This window comes from Bidens hawaiensis, unplaced genomic scaffold (genome assembly GCF_021521415.1).
Source record: "Bidens hawaiensis isolate Kalapana, Puna unplaced genomic scaffold, B.hawaiensis_p1.1 tig00071634_1, whole genome shotgun sequence".
Lineage (NCBI taxonomy): Eukaryota > Viridiplantae > Streptophyta > Magnoliopsida > Asterales > Asteraceae > Bidens > Bidens hawaiensis.
This window is the reverse complement of record NW_027502529.1, coordinates 22,484-49,093: the sequence shown is the minus strand read 5'-3', so window position 1 is coordinate 49,093 and position 26,610 is coordinate 22,484. Positions and strand designations below refer to the sequence as shown.

The 26,610-nt window shown below is 33.5% G+C and overlaps 1 protein-coding gene across 1 annotated transcript; it reads left to right on the top strand.

Moving 5' to 3' along the window:
• The first annotated feature begins 5,439 nt into the window (after positions 1–5,439).
• On the top strand, positions 5,440–5,856 carry LOC143605827 (uncharacterized). Its single transcript, XM_077081804.1, has one exon. The coding sequence runs from the start codon at positions 5,440–5,442 to the stop codon at positions 5,854–5,856; it is 417 nt and encodes a 138-aa protein (XP_076937919.1).
• The last annotated feature ends 20,754 nt before the right edge of the window (positions 5,857–26,610 follow it).

Sequence of the window (26,610 nt, the reverse complement as noted above, 5' to 3'; positions counted from 1 at the left end):
CTTTCAAGAAGCTTCGATTTATTATTTAATTTTCTTTTATGGTAAAGACGGGACTTCAACATCGATCCAAAACCCAACTCTATAATGAGTAAATAGTAGTAATACATGAAAAAGATATTTGGCTACGGTGGGATCATGTGGTTATTCTTATTAGAACAATATGATTTGAGTCTCACGAGTGAGCATTAGGTGAATTTTTTGTGCAGGTTTTAGAGAGGTGTGCTTCATTGTTAAAAAAAATGAAAAGGATATTATCTCACTTAATACTTAATAGTGTAATTTAATGTCATCAATGTTATTTAATAATTGGTTGTGCTTAAAGAACAAACTAAAATAAGAGCAAACAATTTTTTTTAACAACAAATTTATTATTATCCAAAATCCTTCTCAGTTCGTGTGCAGTGAATGGAGGAGTCTCTAGAGGTAGCGGTGCACAAAAAAACCCGAACCCGGAACCGTTTTTTGTACCGGGTTTTTAACACCCGTATCCGGCCCTATCTGTAGGGTACGGATAGGGTATGCATTTCAGTACCAAAACCCATACCCGAACCGGACCAGATTTGTACCCGGAAATACCCAAAAACCGGAACCGGTTCCATACCCAGAACCAGGTTTTTTCTGTACCCAAAACCGGGTTTTCACATACCCGATCTATACCCGGAAAATACCTGAAAAATACCCGATAAATACCCCTAATTAGTGCAACTCCCTTAAAAAAATCCAATCTTTACCCGAAAATTACCCTGAAAAAACCCAAAAAATTCCGAAAATAGGTTTTTTTAATACCTAGAAATAGGGTATTCAAATACCCGGTTTTAGAATACCTGGTTCTATACCCGACTCGAACCCAATATATAGGGTATGGTTTTTAGAGACAATACCCGTATCCGAACCCGACTCGAGTATTGTCGATACCCGATTTTTCAATACCCGGTCATACCCGAACCTGGGTATTTAAAAAAACCCAATTTGTGCACCTTTATCTAGAGGCGTTTTACGTCATGTGATGTCATGTCAGCATTGGAGTTGTTTGTTGAAAATCGGTATAGTAGATGGAGTCCCTCTAATCATTGTCAATTATTATAAATTAAAGTAAATATAAATAAAATAAATGTGTGATTGGATGGAGTTTGTGGGGTATTAATTTCATTTGTTGAACCATTTAGGGGGGGGGGGGGGTTGTGCTGCTTTCTACAAAAAGCCCTAACCCAAAAAGCCTTGAGGCGATGTTTGGGGCGCTTGGGGGCTTTTTGGTAGCCAAAGCGTCTTACTACAGGAGGTCTAATCTTGCACTTGCAAGTATTTCAACCGAACGGTTTTTATATTCAAATAACTGATTACTTCGGTTTCGGTTTGGGTTTCGCCTAATAACCGAACCGTGCCCAGTCCTACTCCTGACCGGGAGCAACACCTGCAATCATGTTTTTTGTTAACAAAAGTTACTATAGATGGAACTGAATAATTGTAAGGTTTTTCAACCGTAATTTCGTTCCAACAAACATTGTAAGGGTTCTCTACCCATATAGGCAGATCTTTAGTCTATTTCATATGCGTTTTTGGTACACATTTTCCGAACATAATATCCTATACCTGCTTATGTTTCGCCTTTATTTATACAATTAAAATTTCTTGAGTGCTATCAAAATAATTCATTTTGAGAGTGACATATAAACGATTCAAAAATATATTCAAACGTCACTAATGAAAGTTGCCCTCATATCTAAGGAGGAGTTGACAAGTCAAATAAATTTGAGCCAATGAGATTCTATATCTTTGTTAGAATTTGTAGCACCTTTTATCTCGCTCATCAGCTGATATTAGATACAATAGTCAAGTCCTAACCAGATGGTAGAAAAAATGTAATTCCGTATATGCCTCACATAATTACAACTAAAGAACATGTTATAAATTGATTCGTATTTTGAGGAACGAAACTGACATACCATGGAATGCAAATTCAATCCTGATGCTTGAGTTTACACCAATTTGAATACGATTATGAAGTAGTCCTCACACAAAGCATGTGACTTTGATTGGGACCCATGTGACCATATTAGAGTCGCTAATTTGGCACCTATTCAACGTAACATCCGTCATAGCGACCATTCATAATTTTAGCAAAAACATTATCAATCTATCTCCAATTGTCATCAACATTCAATTTGAGGATTCCAAAATACTCTCTAGGTCAGTGACCTCTTTCATCTTGTCGGCATTTAGCAGTCTTTTGCTCCAACTCCAAGCAATGAAACTAACCAAATCACTTTCCAGCAAAACTCTTTGATAAACTAAACAATTTTTTGATAACCCCAAACTATATAATCTGAGAAACATATCTTCAAATAGGAATTTAATAAACCCCGCATCCTTTGAAGACGCACTTTTGTGAAAAGATCTTTTAAAGCAATGTAAAGTGCACTTTTGCCTCGAGCCCTTAGTTTTTAGTGTCTTTCAGTATTATTATATTGCTATTGATATCTTAGTCCAAAAGATTTGTTAAAAGCTTATTGCATCCGAAATCATGATGGAAAATTAAAAGTGATATCAATTTTTTAAGGATGAATAAACCACGTTCATTTTTTTAACAAACAATATAGATATTTTATATGTATTACACAGGACGGTAGATCTAACCTCCTCGATTAGATTTATAGTTTTATACGCAAGTAATGCATTTTTCGAGTTCATCTGTAAATCTGTAATTATACTCAAAAGGAGTTAATTATAAAGACATTAATTAATTAATTAATTATATAATAGACTATTATGAAATATGATTAACTATATTTGCGATGCAGGGGACTTAGAAATTTGATTTTTTTAAAATTAGTGTTTCTTTAAAAGAGTTATAAATAAATAGTTACAGTACATGTTAGTTATATGTAACTAGTTAGAACATTCCCAACCCATCCCTTAAAATTATGTGAGGAGGGTTTGTAAATTATAAGGTGGGGTTATGAGTGGTTATTAGTGTAAATTATAGGGTGGAGAGATAAAATATAGTGATTTTTTGTAAATTTTGGGAAAATGTAGTAATTTTTTTTTAATTATAAGGTGGAGAGAGAAAATTGTAATGAAAAAGGTATAAAAAATATTATTTAATTAAACAGGAGAGAGAAATGTAGTGTTTTTTTAGTGTAATTATATGATATATATGGATATAGAGATAGGGAACGGGATGAGAATGCTCGTATTGGTTATGTCTTAATCATAGTTACCTAATTCGCGGTTCGCTCCGGTACGGGTACATGGTTCGGTACGCAATTCGCTAAAGGTAATGTATTTGGTACAGAAGGGGGTAGGTTCTTTTCGGTACGAATCGATACAGTGTACCATGTAGTTTGGTTCGATATACCCAAATAAAAAATAATTATTTAAACATAATTATATATCTAATGGTAATTTATACTTTTTATGTATAAATTTATATCTTTAAGGATCAAATGTAAACTGGTGAAAATAGAATGGGCTAATTATTAAAATAAACAAACTAATTTTACATATTTAATTGTTTTTAGGTAAAAATTTATAAATTTTAGGGATTAAATTTATAAACTAGTGAAAGATTAAGGTAAAATGTCAAATTCACTAAAGTTATAAAGACCTAAAATAACACCACACATATGCAACCGTCTCTTCTCTTCCACCTTCCTCTTTTACCGGAAAAAATGGCAGCATCTCCGGCAGAAATTGACACAGCGTATTGGAGCGAGTTGGAACAGCGAATTCGTTCGTTTGGTACGCCGAACCGGTACGTAGCGAATTTCGTTTCGATTCACGCGAACCAATTCGCAATTCGCGGGTCTTCTAACGAATTCGGTAACTATGGTCTTAATACTAAGTTGTTAGTAATGTCAAAATATCTTTATGTTTCATTATCATAACTAATAAGTTGTTAGTAATGTCATAATATCTTTGAAAATGATACATTAGGCATTTAGGCACACAAATTATTAAGATGTACCAGTACTCCTAAAAATATTCTAAAAGCTTTTTGTGTTTTGACATATAACTTAAGTTCTCTCTCTACATATTTTGTATTCTCCTTCCTTTTTTCTTATTTCATATTTATTTTTGTGCAAATCTAAACTAACAACTTAAATGCGGAATTCCAGTACACTCGTCTCCTTCTGTAAAACCGGTAAACCAAAATAACTATTATATAATTTAATAAACCAAAATAACTATTATATAAGTCTAACTAAATTACACGTGACAAAGAGAAATTCATCAAAATTAGAAAAAAAAAAAAAACATTTATCCTTTAAAATAAAATCCTTCTACTTGAAAAATCAACATTTGTTGATTTGCACAACTTCTCATCATTTCATTGGTTAAAATGGTAGAAACATTTGTTCCAAAAAAAAAAAAAAATCTTTTATCTTCATTATAAGGAAGAAGAGGCACTCACGGTATTACCTATGAATGATGAATCGATTAATCCTCTAATGTCACCTTATTTTTACTATTAATTACCCCACATATCACAAAATTACTGTCAGCACATGCCTACAAGTACCCTTTAACTTTTCTAATTCATTTTAATTCTTCAATGGTCAACTCAATTTTACATGATCAACCTTTGTCATGGATTGAAGCTATGCAACTTACCACATGGGACGAGGTGATGCTGCCATGTGGTTCGGGAGCCATTCATCCTACCCATATGAATGCCCCCGTCCTCTCTAAGAGTTGATGCCTCTTAATATCATTCACCCTCAACGTCAAACGCTTCAAATAGCACGGATTTAGGTCTTCACCGGTCACCACTCAAGTTAAACTTTATTTAGATTCATGCATCTTGCAAAGCATTTCACATTTTATGAAAGTAGCCATCTAGAATCTTGTTAGTGTGTTACTACTGCATACGTCATCTTCATAGGCGAAGTTTACCTAGAACCCGGGTGGCCCCGTCCCCTGTTTTTTTTGCACAATAGTGTAAATTTATCTGTTTTTGTCTGAAATTTTTTATACGTAGTTTAAATATAGTTGTTTTTTTTTTTAAAATTTTGAGCCCAACCTCTCTACATTTGTATTATTTTGTATACATTTTAAGACCAACCCATGTCTTATTTTAAACTTTATCACTGGTCATCTTTACACTCACGTTTTTTTTTTCAATTGAATGGATCTTTAGTTCTTTACCCCCCTCACGTAAAAAGTAAAAGCAAAACATGCAGAAAACAACAAAACAGTCCCATTCTCGTAATTACTTCCAAATCATGGGTCATTGTTTAAGGACGCATCTTTCTCCGCTGTCATCCACATCTTACAGCTTGCGCGGTCCCACCTTTGCACCCTTTGTAATTAACTCCCTCGAACCTTCACCGCCTAAATTACACTTTTACCCTCCACTCCCAACCCCCCACATATATATATATATATATATCTATATCTATACACACACACAAAAACAAGCACATATTATTAAAACAAAACATGGGTATTTGCAGTTCATGCGAGTCAACCGCTGTAGCCACGGCCAAACTAATATCCCACGACGGCAGGCTACAAGAATTCTCGTACCCGGTTAAGGTGTCGTACGTTTTACAAAACCATCCTTCCACCTTCATTTGCAAATCCGACGACATGGAGTTTGACGATGTCTTGTCTCCCGTCAATGACGACGAGGAGCTTCAGCTCGGTCAGCTTTACTTTGCTCTCCCAGTGAGCCGGCTCCGGCAGCCGCTGCAGCCGGAAGAAATGGCTGCATTGGCTGTCAAAGCCAGCTCAGCATTGACCAGCTGCCGCCATAAGAACCTTGTGTTTGCTCCCGGAGATAAGAGCTCCGGCCGAGTGGCGGATGCTGGTGGGTTGTACGGCGGCAGAAGGAGGTTGAGTTCGATACCCGAATAGGTTAGTTAAGCTTGGAAGACATAGATGGCATGATTGTAAATATTTGTAAGAAGTAAGGGTAATTCTTTTAGCGAGATCTATGGATTGCTTTAAATGCGGCCACTTCCACTTCACATTCGGGAGTTTACTTTTATTTCTCTTCCGTCATGTTTCGAATGTTTCGTATTCCGATTTTACCCCTAAGGTGGGTTGTTCATAAATCTTTTAAAATGAAAAATAAAATAAAAAATAAATGTATATTCGGAATCTTTAGGTTCATTGAATCTTACTCTTATCTATATCTCAATGTTCATGAATATGAAATCATGCATGATGCACGTTTGCTTGAATCACAAGACTGCATTAGTGTTGTTTGGTGAACAAGTAACGTTAATAAGAAGGAAAAGATTTTATGTATTTTGTATCAATGAGATATAGAACCTTGGGGGCATTTTAAATAAGAATCACTTTGAGTTTTTAAGAACTCAAAATAACTTAGTGTAGTAATTTTTTTTACACACCTGTAATATATATATTACAGGTTACATACACGTAAAAAAATTACATATTTTTTTAAGCATCGAGTCGACTTTTACACATGTGTAACGGACGTAAAAGTTAGTGTAATCATTTACATCTTTATTCTCTCTCATGCTTTGACTTTTTTGCCAAATTTAATCTCAATCACATATTGCAATCCATTTAATTAAATGTGTGGTCTAGAATAAAATTCTTAAGTTTTTATAACTCAATATGGTTCTTAAAAAACCCCTCCACATAAAAGCTTTTATAACTCAACATGGTTTTTAAAAAATCCCTCCCATAGAACCTTTAATAACTCAAGACCCCATTAGTATATATCATGAAAATTAAAAGGATAAGGCACATTGTGATTTATGATGGACATTCTGTTAGTATATGATTCAATTCTCACACCATGTACAAGTTGTTTGGATGGTTTTCTTGATTTGAGGGTTATGACTTATTTCACGTCATTTTTCTTGTTTTATTTGATTTGGTGGCATTATCTTTGGGGTATAAAATGTGACATAACACTATCTTCATCAAACTTTTTTGATTTAATGTATGTCTTTGGAAAGCAAGGAACAGTAGTATCTCATGCACGAATAAAAAATTTAAGTAGAGCCGAGTCTGTAGCCCAGATGATAGAGAGACTACTTCTGATGGTTATACCTATAAAGTAGATAAATAAATAAACGTTTTAAACAATGCATTAATAAGAGTTTGAATACACGGTTTTGTTTGGTTTTAAACGATAAGACGAAAAAATTAAGATGATACATATAGGTTTAATTAATATTGTGTAATTCATTTGGAAGTTTTCAAACTCTTCTTTTTTTGTTGAAAATATCGAATTAATTGAATTATATGGTATCTGTCAAAGCGTAGGGAAGGATATGATGTTGTTAGCTGCTGATTACAGCAAATGCTTTATTACCACTTCATTTTCATTACAGCTGTGAACGTTGCATGTAGCCAAAAGGACAATGTGATTGCGAGTCTACAAATATATATACATATATATGCATAATACATGTATATATGTATAATGTAGGTATGTAAGAATACACACAGTGGGTGTGGGTAGGTGTAAGTGTGTGTGTTTATTGAGGGAGTATGGAGATTGAGTGAAGTGAGTCATGACTCAGTGTGGACTGTTGTACTTATTGGTTTGTTGAGATTTTCGATATGTACAATCTCTCATACAGCTGGTTCCCGTATATATGGGACTCAAGTCATGGAAATGACAAATCTTTTTATTTCTTCTTAACATAGATAGATAGATATATAACTTCAAATTATCAAACGATACCGCTTCTAGAAGGGTTGTTTTTCACTTTTTTTAGAGCATGCATCTCACTATGAAGAGGAAAAAATTATGTAATCGGTAAAGGATTAAGATTGCGGAAAAGGATTATGAAAAGGGAACTATCGGTTACCTTTTAGGTTTCTTGTTAATTTCTTTACCTTTTAGGTTTCTTGTTAATTTCTATAGTGTAAATAACATCAGCGACGTATTTAACGATATATGTTTCCTTAAGTAAGAATATTATATATGTTTTCATTAATAAAAAAATGATTTAATTAAACATGCAAAAGAAGTACACATTTTTTATATATAGATTTATGTCAAGTATTATAAGTTAATAATTCAAAAAGCTAAATTATATAGTAGATTTCTTTTTTTTTTTTTTTGGGAATTATGATATTTTAAATTGGATGAGTTGTCAAGGAAGAGAACCTAGGTTCGCTGGGAAACATTAAAGCTCACACTAGTTTCCATGGAGAAAATTCTTAATTTTTTTTTAAACTCAAATTTGATTTACAGCTGTGAATAGCTTGCATAATTAAAGTGGATTTGTTTTCTTTTAACCCTATTGGAGGATTTTACAGTTTACACCTACTACCTCCACTTTTTTCAAGTATAGACCTTTGTTCATTTTATTCTAAAGAATAAATTACAGAGCTACGTAATGTATTAATCATGGATCGAGTTTATAGGTATAAGATATTAGTGATTGGGTTCTCTTTGTTTGCTATATGTTACCTAATAAATCCTCACAATACAGATGAGGTTAACTTATTTCGTTAAATATGTAAACACAAAGGTTGGTTTAAACCACTTTCAATTGACCATCTACATAAGATCAATATATGTTTGAACCAACATTATTTTTGTAGCGTACATTTAAAATCTAATAAGCTAAAATGTTAAGAATTCAAACGCTTGTAAGCAGTGAGGATGCCGTCTTCTTTCCGCATCTAGATATTCGTCTCCCTCGCAACACCAACATATAGTTGGATGGTTAGTTGATTATTTGTTTCAGAGCGTTTCCCTTTTGCTTTTATATGTCGATATTTTGTATTAGGAAATCAATGAAAGTGAGGGCTGAGGAAACAGGTCTTATCGTGTTAAACAGGTTATAGACGACATGCTTAACACAAATATATAATACAACTCGTTTAACTACTTCATATTTCATGTGTATAACACTGATGTATGTTCCATGCACCAATAAGGAGAAATAATCGAGCCTGACCTACTAATTTGAATTATTAAAAAAAAATTACATAGTTTACTTTTTTATTTTACAAGTTTAATCATGTACGTCTTAGAAAGGTTTTTAATTTCCAGTCATACGATAGATAGTTTCTTGTTACGGGTTTTTGATTCGTGTACATTGAACATATCGATTTTTGATTCGTTGGCATTCTGAAATCTGAATAACTACATGAATGTCAAGGTTCCCTAGTCCTGGCTATTAATATTATATTATTATATATAATTTTAGACTAGTAACTTAAATCTACTTGAAATTCATGAGATGAGTTTTGGCACAAACCAAATTAACCCACTAAATATTTAAATAATAGAAAAAATTATAAATTTTGTCCTTTTAAATTAGCTAAATTATGAAATGGGTTATTTTTTAAAATTAGTTTCACTTTTTATCCTTTATTTACATGTTTGGCTCGATTTTGGTCCTTTACACTAACGGATGTTAATTTTTTCAGTTAAGTAAGCCCACATACAATGCACATGAGGCCATTTTCGTCCTTTTACCCATTTAAGACTATTTATGTAATAAACTAAATTTGTAATTAAAAAAAAACATAAATATGATATATCTTAAAACACTAAATATATTTTACAATTGGAAAATCATTCGTCCCCAAATATTCCACACCGCCAAAACCACCGCCACCACCACTACAACAACCCCACGCCATCGTACATCTACCATTACCGTCATACAATCTAAAAGGGGCGAATGAGTTCGTTTTGTGAATGAGACTCATTGCCGGTGCCATAAAACAAAAAACAACCACCACCTCCATAATCATTCCAAATCTGAAATAACTCATACCAAAACAAGCCTGATAATCAATTATTTGTAATTTATCACTGAATAACAAAAATCATTTGTCGACAAATTGACGAATTTGTTGATAATATTTACCTTATTAGGCGAAACCAAGCCAAACATGCAAATATGAAAACCGAACAAAAATCATTTTTATCCTTTATTTGCATGTTTGGCTCGATTTTAGTCCTCACAGTCCGTACACACATACACCTAGATGAAAACCCGCCTTAAAAACTCACTAACCAGCTTGGGCTGAAAACCAACCCTAGCTTTCCGAATCGCATCAACCGAGTACACAGCCCGCCTCATCCCTAAAACTCCGGTTACTACCACCACACATACATGGCAAACCGAGACCAACCCTCCGGTTCACCTCCGCCACTGCATCTTCCATAGCCTTAACAAACGCTTTCGAGCTGGTCTGCACCGACTTTTCGGCATAATTGGAATCAAAGGGTATAAGCTCGGAAGAATGGAACCAGCCGAAACAAGAGACCCTCCCGCTTGAGGGTACATATAAATACTCTCCATAGTCCATCACCAATCTCTTCTGCCGTGTTATTTAGGCTAAAGAACTTTAAACCCCTTCTCATCTAGGGTTCCAGTGATGGTCACTATCACCTATTCAGCATCTTCGAACCACTCCTAATGACCGTCACTTGTAGATTTTCTTTTCCCCACGCAATCACAGATGACTCGCCCGTCGTTTTTCCGGTGACACAACAAAACCCTACCAAAGCTTTAACCTAATCAGGCACCAAATCCAGATCAGAAAACTTCTGGTTAGTAAAACCTAACTCTTTTGTTGTAGCTGGGAAAGGCCAGTTTTGGAATTTTTCTCATAAATAGATGCAACTTTTCGGTGTATTACTTTACCATTATCATATATAATTTTTTTATTATATTATAAAGTAATCAGAATAAACTCAAACTAATTTATTCTATATAATATATATATATAGGATCAGTATAATATATATATATAGGATCAGGATCAGGATCATGTGAGAATTTTTTGAGAATTAAGAACTATGAGAACCATTTCAGACCACAAAAAAACCTAAAAATAAAAAAAATCATAAAACATAAAAATAAAAAAAAGTAAAAAAACCAAAGTTCTTATTTATTATCCTGGTTTCTAAAAAAAACATAAAAAAAATTATCGGTTTAGCTAAATTATATATATGTATAATATGTACATATATGTACACGCATGTTTTTTCTCTATACACATATGTATAATTTTAGGTAAATGATAATGTGCATATGTGTACATTACGTAACTAGAGATTAAATGAAAGTATACATATGTGTATAGGGGGAATTAAAAAGAAAAAAAAAATCGGTTTTTTTTTATTATACATATATGTATAATATTTACACACATGTATAATTTAAGGTAAATGATAATGTACATATGTGTACATTACGTAACTAGATATTAAATGAAAGTATACATATATGTATAGGTATAATACGAATTAAAAAGAAAAAAAAATTCATTTTTTTAATGAAACCGGAATGAAATATAAGAATTTTGGTTTTTTTTTACTTTTTTAAAATTTTTGTTTTTTTTTTGTTTTATAATTTTTTAAATATTTTTTTATATGTTTTTTTAATGGTCCAAAATGATTCTCAAAGTTCTTAATTTGCCGACAGTTCTCTTAGGATCTTTACCCTATATATATATATATATATATATATATATATATATATATATATATATTAGTTAATGTTGTGGTATACTCAAAACTAATATATATACTATATACTAACTTGTTATAGATAGCAACTCTTCTAAGCTTTTGACGGTATCAAGACGTGTAAAATCATGTCTCTTTATATGAAATTAAGGGTATGAATTATATGATTTACAAAATGGTATGAGTTTAGAAGTTGGATTAGAAAGTGTACGTGTTAAATCATTTAAAAAAAATATGACAACGTATTTGTAGTTTCTTTCTTTGTTACAGTACCTTTTTAGTTTTGTTATAGTACCTTTTCCTTTTTAGTTTTGTTATAGTACCTTTTTAGTTGCTTGATGATATTTTGCTGTTAAGAAAATCACATTTTATTTACATCTTAATTTTCTCAAAAGAAAAAAAATTAAATACTTTATCTATATCGCATCAGTTTAATAGTGGTGTCAAATGGGCTGAGTGCTGGGTGATTCTTAATTGTCACAGTAACTATTAGGTAGCGTTTGGTATGCAGGAATAAGAGATGGAATGGAATGGGCCTTTACGAAGGAATGAAGAAAAGTGTGTTTGGTTGGTTAAAGGAATGAAATCACCCATTACCTTGTCCATTCAATTCCCTCTAAAACCCCCCAAATTCATTCCATCCACCCCCCCTTATTTTTTTTCATTCCATTCCCTCTTTCACCCTACTAATCTCCACCAGCCTCCCACCATTACCATCGATCACCATCACCACCGCCACACACCACCAACGCGTCCCACAACCAACCCCACCCCGTCGCCACCGCGGACCACCGTCATTGCCTCCGACCACTGCCCTCACCGCCGACTACCACCGCCACATTAACCATCCACAACCACCACCTCCACCCACCACCTCCCACTACCACCACTGCTAATACCCACCACCGTACCTGCCGTTACCACCAACCACCGCCACCGCCATACCACCTGTCACCGCCGATTACCGTCACTGACCACCGCCAACCACCATCACTAATCACCTCCCACTCTTGGCACCGTCGCCCACCACCGCTCACCACCACTACCGCCACTATCACCACCACTTACCTCCAATTTTATTTTATTCCCTCTTTTTTTTCCCTGACTAACAACATTAATTAACTATTTATTTCATTTTTAGTTTTCTAGATGGTAACCAAACAAGACAATGGAATGGTAATGATCCATTTCATTCCTTTGTTCATTCCATTCCCTCATCCATTTCATTCACTTGTTCATTTCATTACCTCATACCAAACAGAGCCTTAGAGATATTTGAGATGCTTGATTTTTCTTTTGTTAGTTTCTTTGGTGTTGTTTTCGCTTTCATAGTAAGTTCGTAACCTTCATATAATGGTTTTATCTTCCATATTGTTGAAGTTTGTTATGATATTTGAGCATGTGTATTATATAAACATTGATTCATAACATATGTTGTATCAGTAATTTTTGCATTGTTGATACTATTCAGGTATATGGGTAGTTTTAAAAATTTTCACGGATATATGACATGTAAGGTATAGAAGATATCTGACCCAATTACCCGGAACAAACATACGCGTTTACAACAACCCCCACGAACCTTACTCTTAAAAAAACATCTTTTTGTTTTATTTGTCTTTATTCTTGTTGAATTGAATAATCGACTAGTCTATTAATTTTTAGTATTTATAGTTCTAATTTCTTTGTGGTAATAATATTGTATAAAAGTTAAAATAGTAGAAAATTTATTTGAAAACCCAACAAATACCATGCCATTGTCATCCTTAGCAATGGATGACATGATATGTACGATTAGTACGAAGGCCGGACAACCCACCTCCTAATTTTATTTAGTGTTTCAGAGTTATAAACTACTTACAATATCATCAGGTGACACCCTATGTAACCACACCCACACCTCTTATGCTTTAAACGATCTACAATAACAATTTTAAGCACTATAATTGTATTTTTTGTTTTTAAGACTTAAAAGAGTTGCTAAATAAAAAGAAAACTAAAAAAAGACTTTTCTAGAGGTGGTGTAGTAAGCACACACCAAGAGAATTATTAGACTTAAATATTCTTTTCACTTATTTCCTACTATAATCTTTTTAAGACCAATATTAAGCGTAAGCTATGATTTACATTGTCACACCCCGATTATGACAGAAACGTCGGGGCGCAACCGATTGTTCATCGCACACGACACTATTAAGTGACAATATTTAATCAACTCATTTAAATTCATAAAAACACAAAGAGTCACATAACTTGTTCATACAATAACGAATTCAAATCATAGTAAATAATATAATATTCGTTTTGCTAATATCCTAATAGCATCGATAACGTTTTTTCTTCAAGTACTCGAGTCAACCTAAAGTCAAACCTGTAACATTGCATAAATAGATTTTGTCAACACAAAGGTTGGTGAGCCATTTCATAGTTTTTGAACAATAGATATATAATATGAAATTCCACAACTTGTATACAAAACAATAAATAATAGCAACAATTTAGATAAATGAAATCGTTAATAAGAATACATTAACGACACATTTCTATAAGGGGATGCCAAATATACTCGGATTTTGTAAGAAATCGTTACTAAGAATACGTTAACGACACCTTTCTATAAGGGGATGCCAGATATACTCGGATTTATGAATCAACCATCCAAAAGCGGTAAACACATTAGCACTCAAGCATATAAGCATATAATAACCAAATCGGGCATTTATTTAAGTAAAGTATACAATAAAGTTTGTGGTTTAAGACTCAAGTATAAATCATTTGGATTTGAATAAGTTTGCAATATCACCCCCAAAATATCATCATCATCATCATCATCATCGTACTCAGTATATCCCACCAATAGCAATGCTATGGTAGGGTCTGAGGAGGGTAAGATGTAGACAGCCTTACCTCTATCCCATAGGGATAGAGAGGCTGCTTCCGGTGAGACCCCCGGCTCGATAGTAGTTTTGAATCAAGCCTTGGACATAAGACACATAACACTCAATCATCGGGACACCGGCTGATTGGTGCATGTGCCCTTGTCTTTCGGCTATCAACGCCACCACATGATGCCTGATTAACCTTCCGCCACTTTTAACGTTATTTTCACGTGATTAGTAAAATAACGTCAAAATTAGTGCAATTTTACTTTTGCCCACCCAAGAGTTCACACATATATACATTATATGTGCGCACCGCAAGCAGGGCGTTATCACCCCCAAAATATAAAAGAGTGAAAACGGGGGATGAAAGTACTCACATTCAAGTAATAAACTTGAAAGATTTGATGATTTGGAGATTAACCGGAACGATGAGTTTAACGAACGAAGCCTAAAGGAGAAGAAGTCTTGTATTAGAAAAGTTGTATTGGAAGTCTTTAAACGAAAATAAATGATAAGAAATGTAAACAATTTAAAGTTTAAGGTTTAAAATGTAAATATTTAAGAAATTATAATAATAGTCCTTTAAAAATGTAAGTTTGCTCGAAACCGGGTTAAAGTATCTAGCCCTTAATTTTACTCAACCTATGTTAAGTAATAAGGTGGGTAAAAATGCAAGAAAGCAAGTCCCTTTATAATATAGATACTAAAACGGGTTTTAACGAGTGTTCGGGTGGTCGGTTCGGGTCTTGGTGACTTGACCAAACCTAAAGTCAACTTTCCCAAAATAATAAATGTACGAGATAACTCAATAAATCTTAAAGAGACTTAACCAAGTTTGTAATTCTATTGTTTTAGAACTAACAACGTCCGAGCGAGTGTTCAGTTTAATCGGTCCAAACTTTGTTATAAGATCAAGTTGGATTCAACATTCTGAGTACTTTGTGAAAATAATTAAAATCAGTTTATAAAGTATTTTTTAAAGAAATATATAAGCTTTAATGGTTAAAAACACACTTATGTGTCTTAAGCGAGTAAACTTGGTTTAGTTCGGTTTGGTTCGGTTTTTATCTTGGAATAAGGCCAAGAATGGTTACCACATGTCCAAACATCATAGAACTTGTAAAATAATTTATAAATAATAATACCAAAGTTTTACATACAAAAAGTCAACAACAAAGTCTTTAAACAAAAGTTCGGTTTCCGGTTCGGATCTTGTTTCGGGATAAGACCGAGGTTAGATTCTACAAACCCATAACCATGGAACTAATTAAAATGATTTTAGAAACTCAAATCTTACATAAAACATGTTTATACAACTGTTTAAACAAACTAGTAAACAAGAGTTCGGCTTCCGGTTTGGAGCTATTTACGGAATAACCGAGGCTAGTCTCTACAAACCCATAACCATGGAACTCAAAATGTAAAATAGAACTAAGATGAGCAGAAGTTAAACAAGTATAACAAGTTTGATAGTTAGATGCGGAAAATATATATAATCAAGGACTACTACGAGTCCTCCATCTAGCTTTGTCTTATGGGCCGGACACTTAACCGACCGAGACCGGGGAAATGCCCACCGAAGGTACAAAGGGTGCTATTATATATATGTTGTATAACAATATTCAATTATAAATAAGTGTTAACAAGTTGATTATAATGTAAGACTATGATCAGTTTGACTTTGGAAAGTCAAACTGCCAAAAAAATATGAAGAACACCTTTGAATGCTTAAGAATTAGAAGAGAAAGAGATGAATGAGCAAGGATTAATGAAGGGGATAAGGGTGTATATATAGGGTGGGTTGAAAGGGTCAAGCATGGGGTGTGATATCAAGGTTTGCATGCAAAAGAGGTCAAGACAAGTCACAAAAAAAAACAAAAATGGGGCTGCTGCTGATCTGCTGCTGGTCAGCACGTCGGTTCGCGTTCGGAAGTTCGTTTTTTATGTATCTTGAGCGTTTTAAGTCCGTTTTCGAATCCGTAAAAGGGGTTTTTCAAATTAAACAAGCGGGAGTGTTTTAGTAACATAAAATCCAATATTTTATATATTTGAAATGTTCGGGATATAAATCGGGTCGGTTTACAACATAAAAACAAATATAAAATAAATACCATTTGACCCGAAAACGAGGGATGTCACATACACGATCTTATTGGTTAACATGATATCAATGCTTCTTGAGTGTTTCGGTGACCGCACCTTTAAAAAATAAAAAAAGGAGTTAATCGCAACTGTAAATATGGTCTATATGGTGGAATCCCAAACGCAGGTTGCAACCTTGTGATGCGATTTTTGCATATATATGTGGTGGTGGTGGTTTTTTATTTTTTTTTATTTTTCTTTTATTATTATTTTTTTCAATTGGGACCTCGCCGTGAACCCCAAACGCAGGTTGCAACCCCGTGATACAATTTGCAACCCTGTGGTTTTAAATACATACATTTTGGACCCTATGTCTGTTAATGTATTCCCTCCAACAGTTTTAACCAACCGAATGTTGACTTTTTAGGGTTGACTGTCTTTAACCCGTTGACCTTTATTGTAAGCTGCTTATTACAATCTACTAAGAATAAATAATCATAATCTTAACTATCTAAACTGAGTATTTGTATAAAATACCAAATTGACATGAAATAAAAAAAACATTACGTAGTTTGACTTTCGTAAGTCAAACTTTGACTTTAGACAACCTTAACCAATTGAAACGCAAGGTGCACGCATACATGTATATACATTCAAATCTATACAATACACACTGCACATAATTTGACTTTCTAAGGCCAACTATGACTTTATATACATTCAAATCCATGCAATATAATACATACATACATATACACACAGATACATGCATACATGTATATGCAGATACATATACATAATATACACACAAATACACGCATACATGTGTATACACATACACGTATATATACAGACACAGATACATATATACGTATATGCGCATACATACATACACAGAGAGAGATACATACATACATACCCACACAAATAGACATGTATACAGACATATATATATACATATGCAAATACATACACATAGATGCCAACATAAATATTACATACATATATACACAGTCGCATGTGACTATGAATAGACAATTATGCCCCTGCAAACACATATATAACAGCCGGTTACGCCCAACAGTTATTCCAACATACATATATAAACGGTTATATGTGTGTATGTATACATATTACATGCCCAACAGATAAAGACATAAAGACATAAACACAAACACACATTGTTCCTTAAACACAGGCAGGCATACATACAAGCATACATAAAGATTAAGTTAACATAAGTTATCTGCAGTAGGTTATTATTTAACATAAGTGAATACATATTACACATTAGTGGTTATACTAATATAGCCAAACACCTAGTAATTACAATAGTACCAAAATACCGGATTCTTAGTTCATCAAAACACCTTATTACTATTTATTATAAATTAAAAGTACTAATATAACCAAACAAACCTAAACAACTACTCCAAAAAATCTTGTCCACCTGCAATGAAGTTGATGGTGTAAATCCTGCTCAACCAGGTTTACACCAAAACCATCATATCAATGCTTAGGTGGGTCCATGGCAAATCAAGCAACATCGCAGCTACAAGGAACAAGCAAGAATACGAACTTGATTCGTAACTCAAAATCGAACAAAGAGGTGCATAAATCGGATTTTTTAAATATCCGGGTTCAGGTATGAAACCAAGTTCGGGTATGACCGGGTATTGGAAAATCGGGTATTGGTAATACCCGGGTCGGGTTCGGGTATTGTATCTAAAAACAATCCCCTATGCATCGGGTTCGGGTCGAGTATAGAACCGGGTATTTAAATACCATATTTTCGGGTATTGAAAAAACCTTATTTTTGGGGCTTTTTTTGGGGTATAGATTGGATTTTTTAAGGGGTTACAATTTTTAGTGGTATTTTTGGGTATCTTTAAGGTATTTTTCGAGTATTTGAAAAACCTGGTTTCGGGTATTGGAAAAACCTGGTTCCGGGTATGGAACCGGTTCCGGTTTTCAGGTATTACCGGCTATAAATCAGGCCCGGTACCGGGTACGAGTTTTGGTACTAAAATGCATACCCTATCCGTACCCTACGGGTGAGGTCGGGTACGGGTTCAGGTATTAAAAACCCGGGTATAAAAAAACCAGTTTCGGGTATTTTTTCGGGTCCGGTTCCAGGTTCGGCTTTTTTGTGCACCTCAAACTACAATATCACATTTCATAATTCAAAATTGAGACCCGATTCATACCTGAGAATAGCCGGGTGTTAGCGAAAATGGTTATTAGTCATGCCATTACGGTGAATTGAAGACGAAGAGATGCGACGACATCGAAATTATGGCAACGACTGGAGGTTAGGGTTGTAAGTTGCGAATGGGAAAGGGTTTTATTGAGCCAGTGGTTGGTGTAGTGGGTGAAAAGACATTGTTCCCTTGAAACTAATAGACATAGCAGTCGTTAACGGCTGGGCCCAATTGCAAAAAAAAAAAAGAAAAATATGTGCACTATAGGGCCTATATCTACGAAAATGTTACAACGGGATTGAAACGCGTGTTTGGGGCTCGATCAAAGGAATCATATTTGCAATTAACTAAAAAAAGAAGAAGCAATGTTGTAGATAGAAAAACTACAAAAATGAAGTTGTCACCTATTTAGATAATAGTTTTTTTGAAATTATTTATTTTATAAAGAAGTTAATGGAATTGAGGTTTTGGTCTTTGAGGGGTTGTTTTCAAGGATGACACACGAAGGTCCAGCTAAAGAATCTTATGGTGTTTGTATTGTATGTTGGCAGCTTCCTTTGGGTTCGCTTGGTCCATCCTCACACGCATTTTTGCTCCATTTTTATAAAATTATTAGGCAAATCTTACTATCTTACCATTCTAATAAATAACTACCCCTATGTGCTACTTGTTAACCTCTTATCAACTCTCACAATTTTTAACTCATCTTCAAAAAATGGTATCTCTTTCGGGTTAATCTGCCCCAATAATACTAGTTGAATCCATTTTTATATTCTTTCTTTCTTTTCATTCAACACTAAAAGAGATAACAAACCCTAATTCCCGTTCATCCCAACCGTCGTTCCTTTCTTCCATTGCCACCTAAGATACCGCCATCGCCATCGCCACCTACAATACCGCCATCGCCACCTCCGTCTCCTACTTTCAGTTGTTGAATCCATGCATTTTTTCCAACAACGAGATCGTCGTCGCCACCGCCGTCTCCTACCGTCATCGCCACCGCCATCAATTTGCAGGTTTGATTAGAGTAGTAACATTATTTTGATGGTTGAAAAATTTTACATTGTTCCTTTATTATTATTATTATTATTATTATTATTATTATTATTATTATTATTTTGATTTTACTCTAGAATGTTCAAGTTTTGAATTTAACCTACTGTTTTTTATCATAATAAAAAATTATAATACATTAATACATGTTTTCAGGTTGCTGCATCTATGAAAATGATGTGGATGCTCAAGTTCCAAGCTATCCAAATCTTCTGTCGAAATTGTTGTGCATCCTTCATAATGTCACGTTGCATATACGCCGCACCACTTATTAATCGTTTTTGTTGTTTTAAACAGTGTTGTAGAACTCACTTATTAATCGGATTGGAATTCTTATATTTAACTTTTCAAAATTATATATATAATTTTGATAACTTAACATAAAAGTTCACATAAACAATTAAACGTAAATATAACAAATCAATGAGAAAACTGATAACTGGGCTTAACGGGTTAAAACCAAGGTCCAGCTGTCTTTAAAAAAATCCCATTTGGGCCACCTAGCGATTACTTTATTAGTTGCACCGATTAGCTGAAAATTAATCAATAACCCACCGATTAGCGATTAATCACAGTTCAATCCTGATTTTTACAGCACTGGTTTTAAATACGAGTTACTTTTAGAACTTTGTTACAAAAAATGTTTTTATTTCACGCTGATACAGAAACAGATGAAGTGTATGCTCAGATGACACTCTAACCCGTTGCTTCCGTATGGACTTTTGTAATTCACCGGGCTTAAATTTATGTTACTGACTATAATTCATAATTGTTTATTATTAGCAGTTTGATACAGAAGAACTATTGAGGTCAGATTTGTTAATGAAAGCACACAAGCCACACATCGTGTTTTTTTTTTGCAATTGACAGCAAGTGATACTAGCACTCATGAAAGCTAGTCTGTTCCTTGTCGAGCAGCCGAAAAAATCTTTCCGCCTCTTGTGAGTTCAACTTATTTTCAGTAGACGTTGGTTGACTTTTGACTCGGTCAACTCATTTGGCCCATTTCCTTTTAATTTTGTTAATTCTACCATTTTGACCCGTTAGAGAAAAACCTTAACATGAATCAACCCAATCATAAAGTTGGAAAATTTGTGTTTTATGTGATAACAAACATTTTTTTAATAGGATTTTTTCATGCAACCGCCTGCACAAGAGCTTGTGGCCCGAGATTTACATGATAATGCATGGACATTTCGTCATATTTATCGCGGTAAGTAAAAAAAGCATTAAAAATATTTTTCCTCTTGAAACAAACAAATCATTCTTCAACTTTCAGGTCAACCAAAGCGTCACCTTCTCACAACCGGTTGGAGTCTGTTTGTTAGCGGGAACAGGCTTTTTGCAGGAGACTCGGTCTTTATTAATATCTGATGTATTTATATAACAGGGATGAAAAACAACAATTTCTATTGGAATTAGGTGCGTTAACAGACAACCAGCAAATTTATCATCATCAGTTTTGTCAAGTGATAGTATGCATATTGGAGTATTAGCTGCTGCAGCCCATGCAGCTGCAAACAACAGCCCTTTTACTGTGTTCTGCAATCCTGCAATTTTAATGAAAGTTGTAATTGTATTAACAATATATGATAATTGTGTTATTGATTGTATTTTGTTTAACGTTTAAATATTGTAATTTTCATTAATTCCTTGTATAATACACGAGTCTCAAACTAGTTGGAAATAAATAATACCACCTTTTGTGTATTGGCTAATAATAATCCCACATTTAAAAATCACTACCAATGATCCTACCTTTCAACTATTTTTCTCACAATGGTCTTTCGTTAAAAAATACTTAACGTCGTTAAGTGTTTTCCTAGTTTCAAATTGATGTTTTAGGGCTATTGAGCAGAAGAAGGATACGAGTTGACCGATGTAAAACTTATCTCAAAATGGTGATCCAAATGAGGAAACAATGTTTCAATTCGGGTGCTTGAATTTCCGATTAACAAAAATCAAGCCATTTGAATCACCGTTTCGAGATAAGTTTTACATCAGTTGACTCATATCGTTCTTCCGATCAAAAGCCCTAAAACATCGGTTTGAAACTAGGAAAAAACATAACGACGTTAAGTATTTTTTAACGGAGGACCATTGAGACAAAAATAGTTGAAAGGTGATCCCGTTGCTAGTGATTTTTAAAGATAGGATTATTATCAGCCAATACACAAAAGGTGGGATTATTTGTTTTCAATTTTCTAAATTATTATTATAATCTTTAGATTTATATGAGTTTGATATAAAATCAACTACATTGAACCAAATTTATTTATTAAAAAAAAAAACTTAAGACATCTTAAACTTGCAATAAGTTAACTCTTCGGGCCGTAGCTTGCCTGCATTGGTCTAAGAACCAAATAACAAGCCAACAAAACGATAAATAACATAAATAACAAATTCATTAACAACTCTAGGTGAATTAATATTTGCAAAGGACAAAGCGTCAACACCATCGCCATATAGCTGTAAGTTTGGACCATGTGGGGACACCGCCCGCTCCATCTCTCTTGCCGCTATCTAAACAGTACAAATGTCTCACTATATATATGAGACATGCAATAAGTTGGACGAGATAATAATTGTCAATTTACGAACATTGTTCATTCCTGTTTTCTACTAAGAATTCACAATTACTAACTAAACAAAAGACACCTATATTTGCAAACTTATCGTTGAATTAGTTCTAATGAACTGCATTGTGTGTGACAAGGGGGTATCCATTGATTGCATTCTTACCGAGTTACCGCAACTACTATAACATAGAAGTAACATTGATGAGAGTAGAAGTAATTAATAGGAGTAAAATATGTGCCGCTAAATAGAATGAAGCTTTATAATGTATCTCTAATTATTGAAAATATGTCACATTGATGTAGTTGATATAAATAGCCATGATGCATGCATCCAATTAAGATGAACTCAAAATACCTTTTGACTTTTCGGTGGTGGGTATGAGGGGATACTCGTTTGTCTTATTCCCTTCAATAATATTTCCTTCTATTTCATTATCCACTAAATTATTAACTAAACTTTTTTAAACATAATTCTAGAAGTTATGGAGTTAAGTAATTATCAAGTTTTTTGAACAAGTTTTACTTGTGTTTGAATTAATAAAATAAATCAAGCTCTCACACCGCGCCTTTTTTTTTCGGCCATCACATGTTTTCACTTGAGGATAAAGCCCTCTTATTCATCTTAAAATTAAAAAAATCACGGGTAATGGGTCGGGCTACGGGTTTGGTATGAGTATATTATTTTAAATGAGCAGAATAAAAACATTATTATAAAACCCTAAAAAAATAATTCCTATATCTCCATTTCACGGGCTTTCTCCATCTTTCTCAGCTCTGAAAACTTTTAACTAAAAATATATTAAATATCTAAAAGAAATATAAAAATACATCCAAAACTTTAAAACTCAAGATCTTTAATCTCAGTGGCGGATCTAGACATTAATTTTATGGGTAACTTTTAAAATATTTTTTTACCATATTTCACACAATGTAAACTAGGGCCTTCGCCGAGAATCATGAAAATTTTTTAGGCGGAAGGCGAAAAAACTGGCCCTTAAATTAGTTGTGTAATTGGGTTTAAACATTAAAAATACATATTTTTTTAAAATATATATAATTAAAAAATAAAAATTCAGGCCTATTGGGGTGTCGGGCCGGAATCGGTCGACCACCCGGCCCTGCCTCATAGCCGCCCTTGATGTATAGAAACACGATAATAAATAAATTTACACACATATGGTGCAAATTTCTTCTATTTGGTTTTTGAAAGCTTGAAATCGAGACATTGCATCATCTTTTTTTACTTTCATCGTCTTCTTTTACTTTATCAAGCGTTTCTCTTTCGATCGCACAAATTAAAGCATTGTTCAAATACTCATCACCTATTCAACTGCACAAATCCATCTTGATAAGCTTCATTTAGAAAAACATCTTTCAATGGTTGCGGTTGTATCCAGTAAAACCAACGCTAGCTTCAATTTTCGATAAACCAAAGGAAAAGTGGTGTGTTTTCCCGTTTCCACAATTACACGAGCAAGGTCAAACATTATACTCATTTTTGCAACTTTATCATCTTCCTTTATAGTTTGATAAAAGGTCGTAAGATCATCACCCGAAATACACAATCTTTCTTCATTACTAAAATCATTCAGACGCATCTCATAAAATGACACTATCTTAGATATATCAAACTTAGAAAATGAATTGCAAGGATTTAAACCAGACATATTTTTTAACAAACTAGTTGAGACCTCACTAAATTTATTTTCATGTTCTTGAATTTGCATATCCAAAATCATATTAAAAACTTAAACCTCAAAATGGTGTCGAGTGGTGGTGTCTGGTGCAACGCTGTTTGATGTCTGTCTAGTTTCCAATTTCCGTACAACGAGTATTATTTTTGAAAAATGGTTAATGGGTTTAATTGGTTTGGGCTTTAAACTTTGATTGGGCTTTTCTTTGGTTGAACTTTTAAATTGGTTGAGCTTTAAATAAATAGGGGTAACGTCATATTTTTTCAGGGGTAACGAAATACAAAAACTTGTCCAAAAAAATAATTTTTTACACTATCGACGAAAAGTTGAGGGATAACAGAGGTTACCCCTGCTAAAAAGCTAGGTCCGCCCCTGTTTGATCTCTAACCAGAACATGATGAAAAAATTTGAACATTGTTAAATTTGTTTTGGAAGAATAAAATCTGTTTAACATGAAGTAAACATAAATTTTAATATCTAAAAGAAATATAAAAATACAACCAAAAGCTTAGCTCAACAAAATGATCTGCCTCAACATCAATTTAATCATACACTCCTTATAGTAGAACCATTTATACGAATCATCATAGTTTATACTATATAAGACAATTGCTCTATAGTAGGAGTGATATTCAATTATATTACTGCAATGTACTTTTTTATTCATCCACACATTTCAATTTAATAACATGAACACTTAAAACACATTATACAAACAAAATTAGAAAAAAAAAAACTAAAACTAACCCGCGTAACATACGGGCTACAAGCTAGTTTAAACATAATTCTAGAAGTTATATGGTTAAGTAATTATCTAGTTATCTTTTAACAAAAATTTAGGAGTTTGTATATTATAATAATATAAATACAAACAACTTTCTTCACATTCTTATCAATTTTACTTGTATCTAGGTTGTAAACGAACCAAGCATTTTGTGAATTGTTTGGTGAGTAGTTATTCGTTTAATAAATAAACGAACATGTACAAACAATCTTGTCGGTTTAGTAGAATGAACGAACACGAACAGAGGTTGCATTCATTTATTTGTGTTCATGAACGTCCGGTAACGTGTTCATTTTTGTTCGTTTGTTTATATTCGTTAGTTAAAAATTCGATTTATATTTTTAGAGATATTTTATTTATTACAATCCACCTAATAATTAAATTTTATAATTTATTGTTATGTTCAGTTTGTTTCGTTAAATGGTTTGTTTATAATGTCTTGCTTTAACTAACAACAAATCTAACTTCTGCTTTGTTGACATTATCTGAATAAAACCACCGATTGGGGGATGATTATGTTTATGATTATTATTATCTCAAGTGCTTAACTTTGGAATAAAAATGTTATTTTTTTTCTTAAATAGCACATGTTCATTTACGTTCGTGAACAAGTTCAATTCCTTGACTAACGAATACGTACAAAATTTTCCGTTCGGTAAGCATTCATGAAGCATTCATGAACAAGTTTAATACTAAACGAACAAATATGAACAGGGCTTCGTTTTCCGCACTTTTATCTATTAGAATTTGTACACGTATATATTTTGAACTAAAATGGCATTAATCTATTTTAGTTTTAAAAAATCCTTGTCCTGATAAAAACAACTAAGCACGTTGTTTGTATATTCTTATACAAGCTTGTCATATATGATTAGAGATTATAATGTCATGTTTTGTTGTTACTTCCATCTTTTTTGTTTTGTAGTTTCCATCCATCCAGTTTTATGTATGTCCAAATATCATTATATTCAATGATTCAAAACATGAATTCTTCTAAATGGAAAAAAAATAAGAAAAAGTAAAAACAAAAGAAATGAGTGGATACCAATAGGGATACAAAGAACTAGAAAAAAAAACGTGTCAAATCTCAAAAACACATCATACCTTGATATGACTCGTGACATAAGTCCATCCTGTTATGTCTCCTCTGTAATTTGTAGCCAACCCTTCATTTCGAATATACGCGTGCCCGTGTTTCACTCGCTTAGTCATTCAATAAACAACTTGCAATATTATGAAGATTCCTTGGCACTATGGTGTAGGGCCTGCTAGTTAAGTGATTCTAGCGAACCGAGTCTGGTTGGGTCTAAGGCTCAACTGTTTCTAGAGTTTAGAGATACTAGAATGACACTATGTATTCATACGTTGTGTACGTAGAATATTCATGTCTTTCAGTCTTTGTATCGTTGGCCTACTGCAAGGGTCACACTGTGTGCTAAAACAAGTGATAAGAGTTCAAGTCCTACTATGTTCAATGGTATAGTAAGAGTATGTTTAGTACATGGCAAGTTGCGTTTCATATGACTAGATTCAGTTTTAGGATTCCGTTTTGTAATCCGTAAACACGTTTCTCTTGTAAACTCATAAAACAATTGACTTCACATTTTCGATTTTGATAAACCTGTAAACAAAATGAGTTGGTAGAAAAATTGCACATTTGAGATGCTGATCATTGGACCGGTGTATTTGTGACTTTGGTCAAACCCGGTTCTAACCCGAACCAAGTACCATTTTCCGAAACAGCCATTTTATCATAATTTGTTATGACCCAAACCAAAATAATATTTTGTTAAAATGATCCATTCTGGCCCATCACTCCACTCGACCCGCCAAGTCTTTAACTAGACATACCCATCACAAATCTTAATAACACCTTATAAATAAAATGCCTTTATCATATGAAACAT

Coding starts and splice junctions, on each gene's coding strand:
- LOC143605827 (XM_077081804.1), top strand. CDS start 5,440: ATGGGTATTTGCAGTTCATGCGAGTCAACCGCTGTAGCCACGGCCAAA.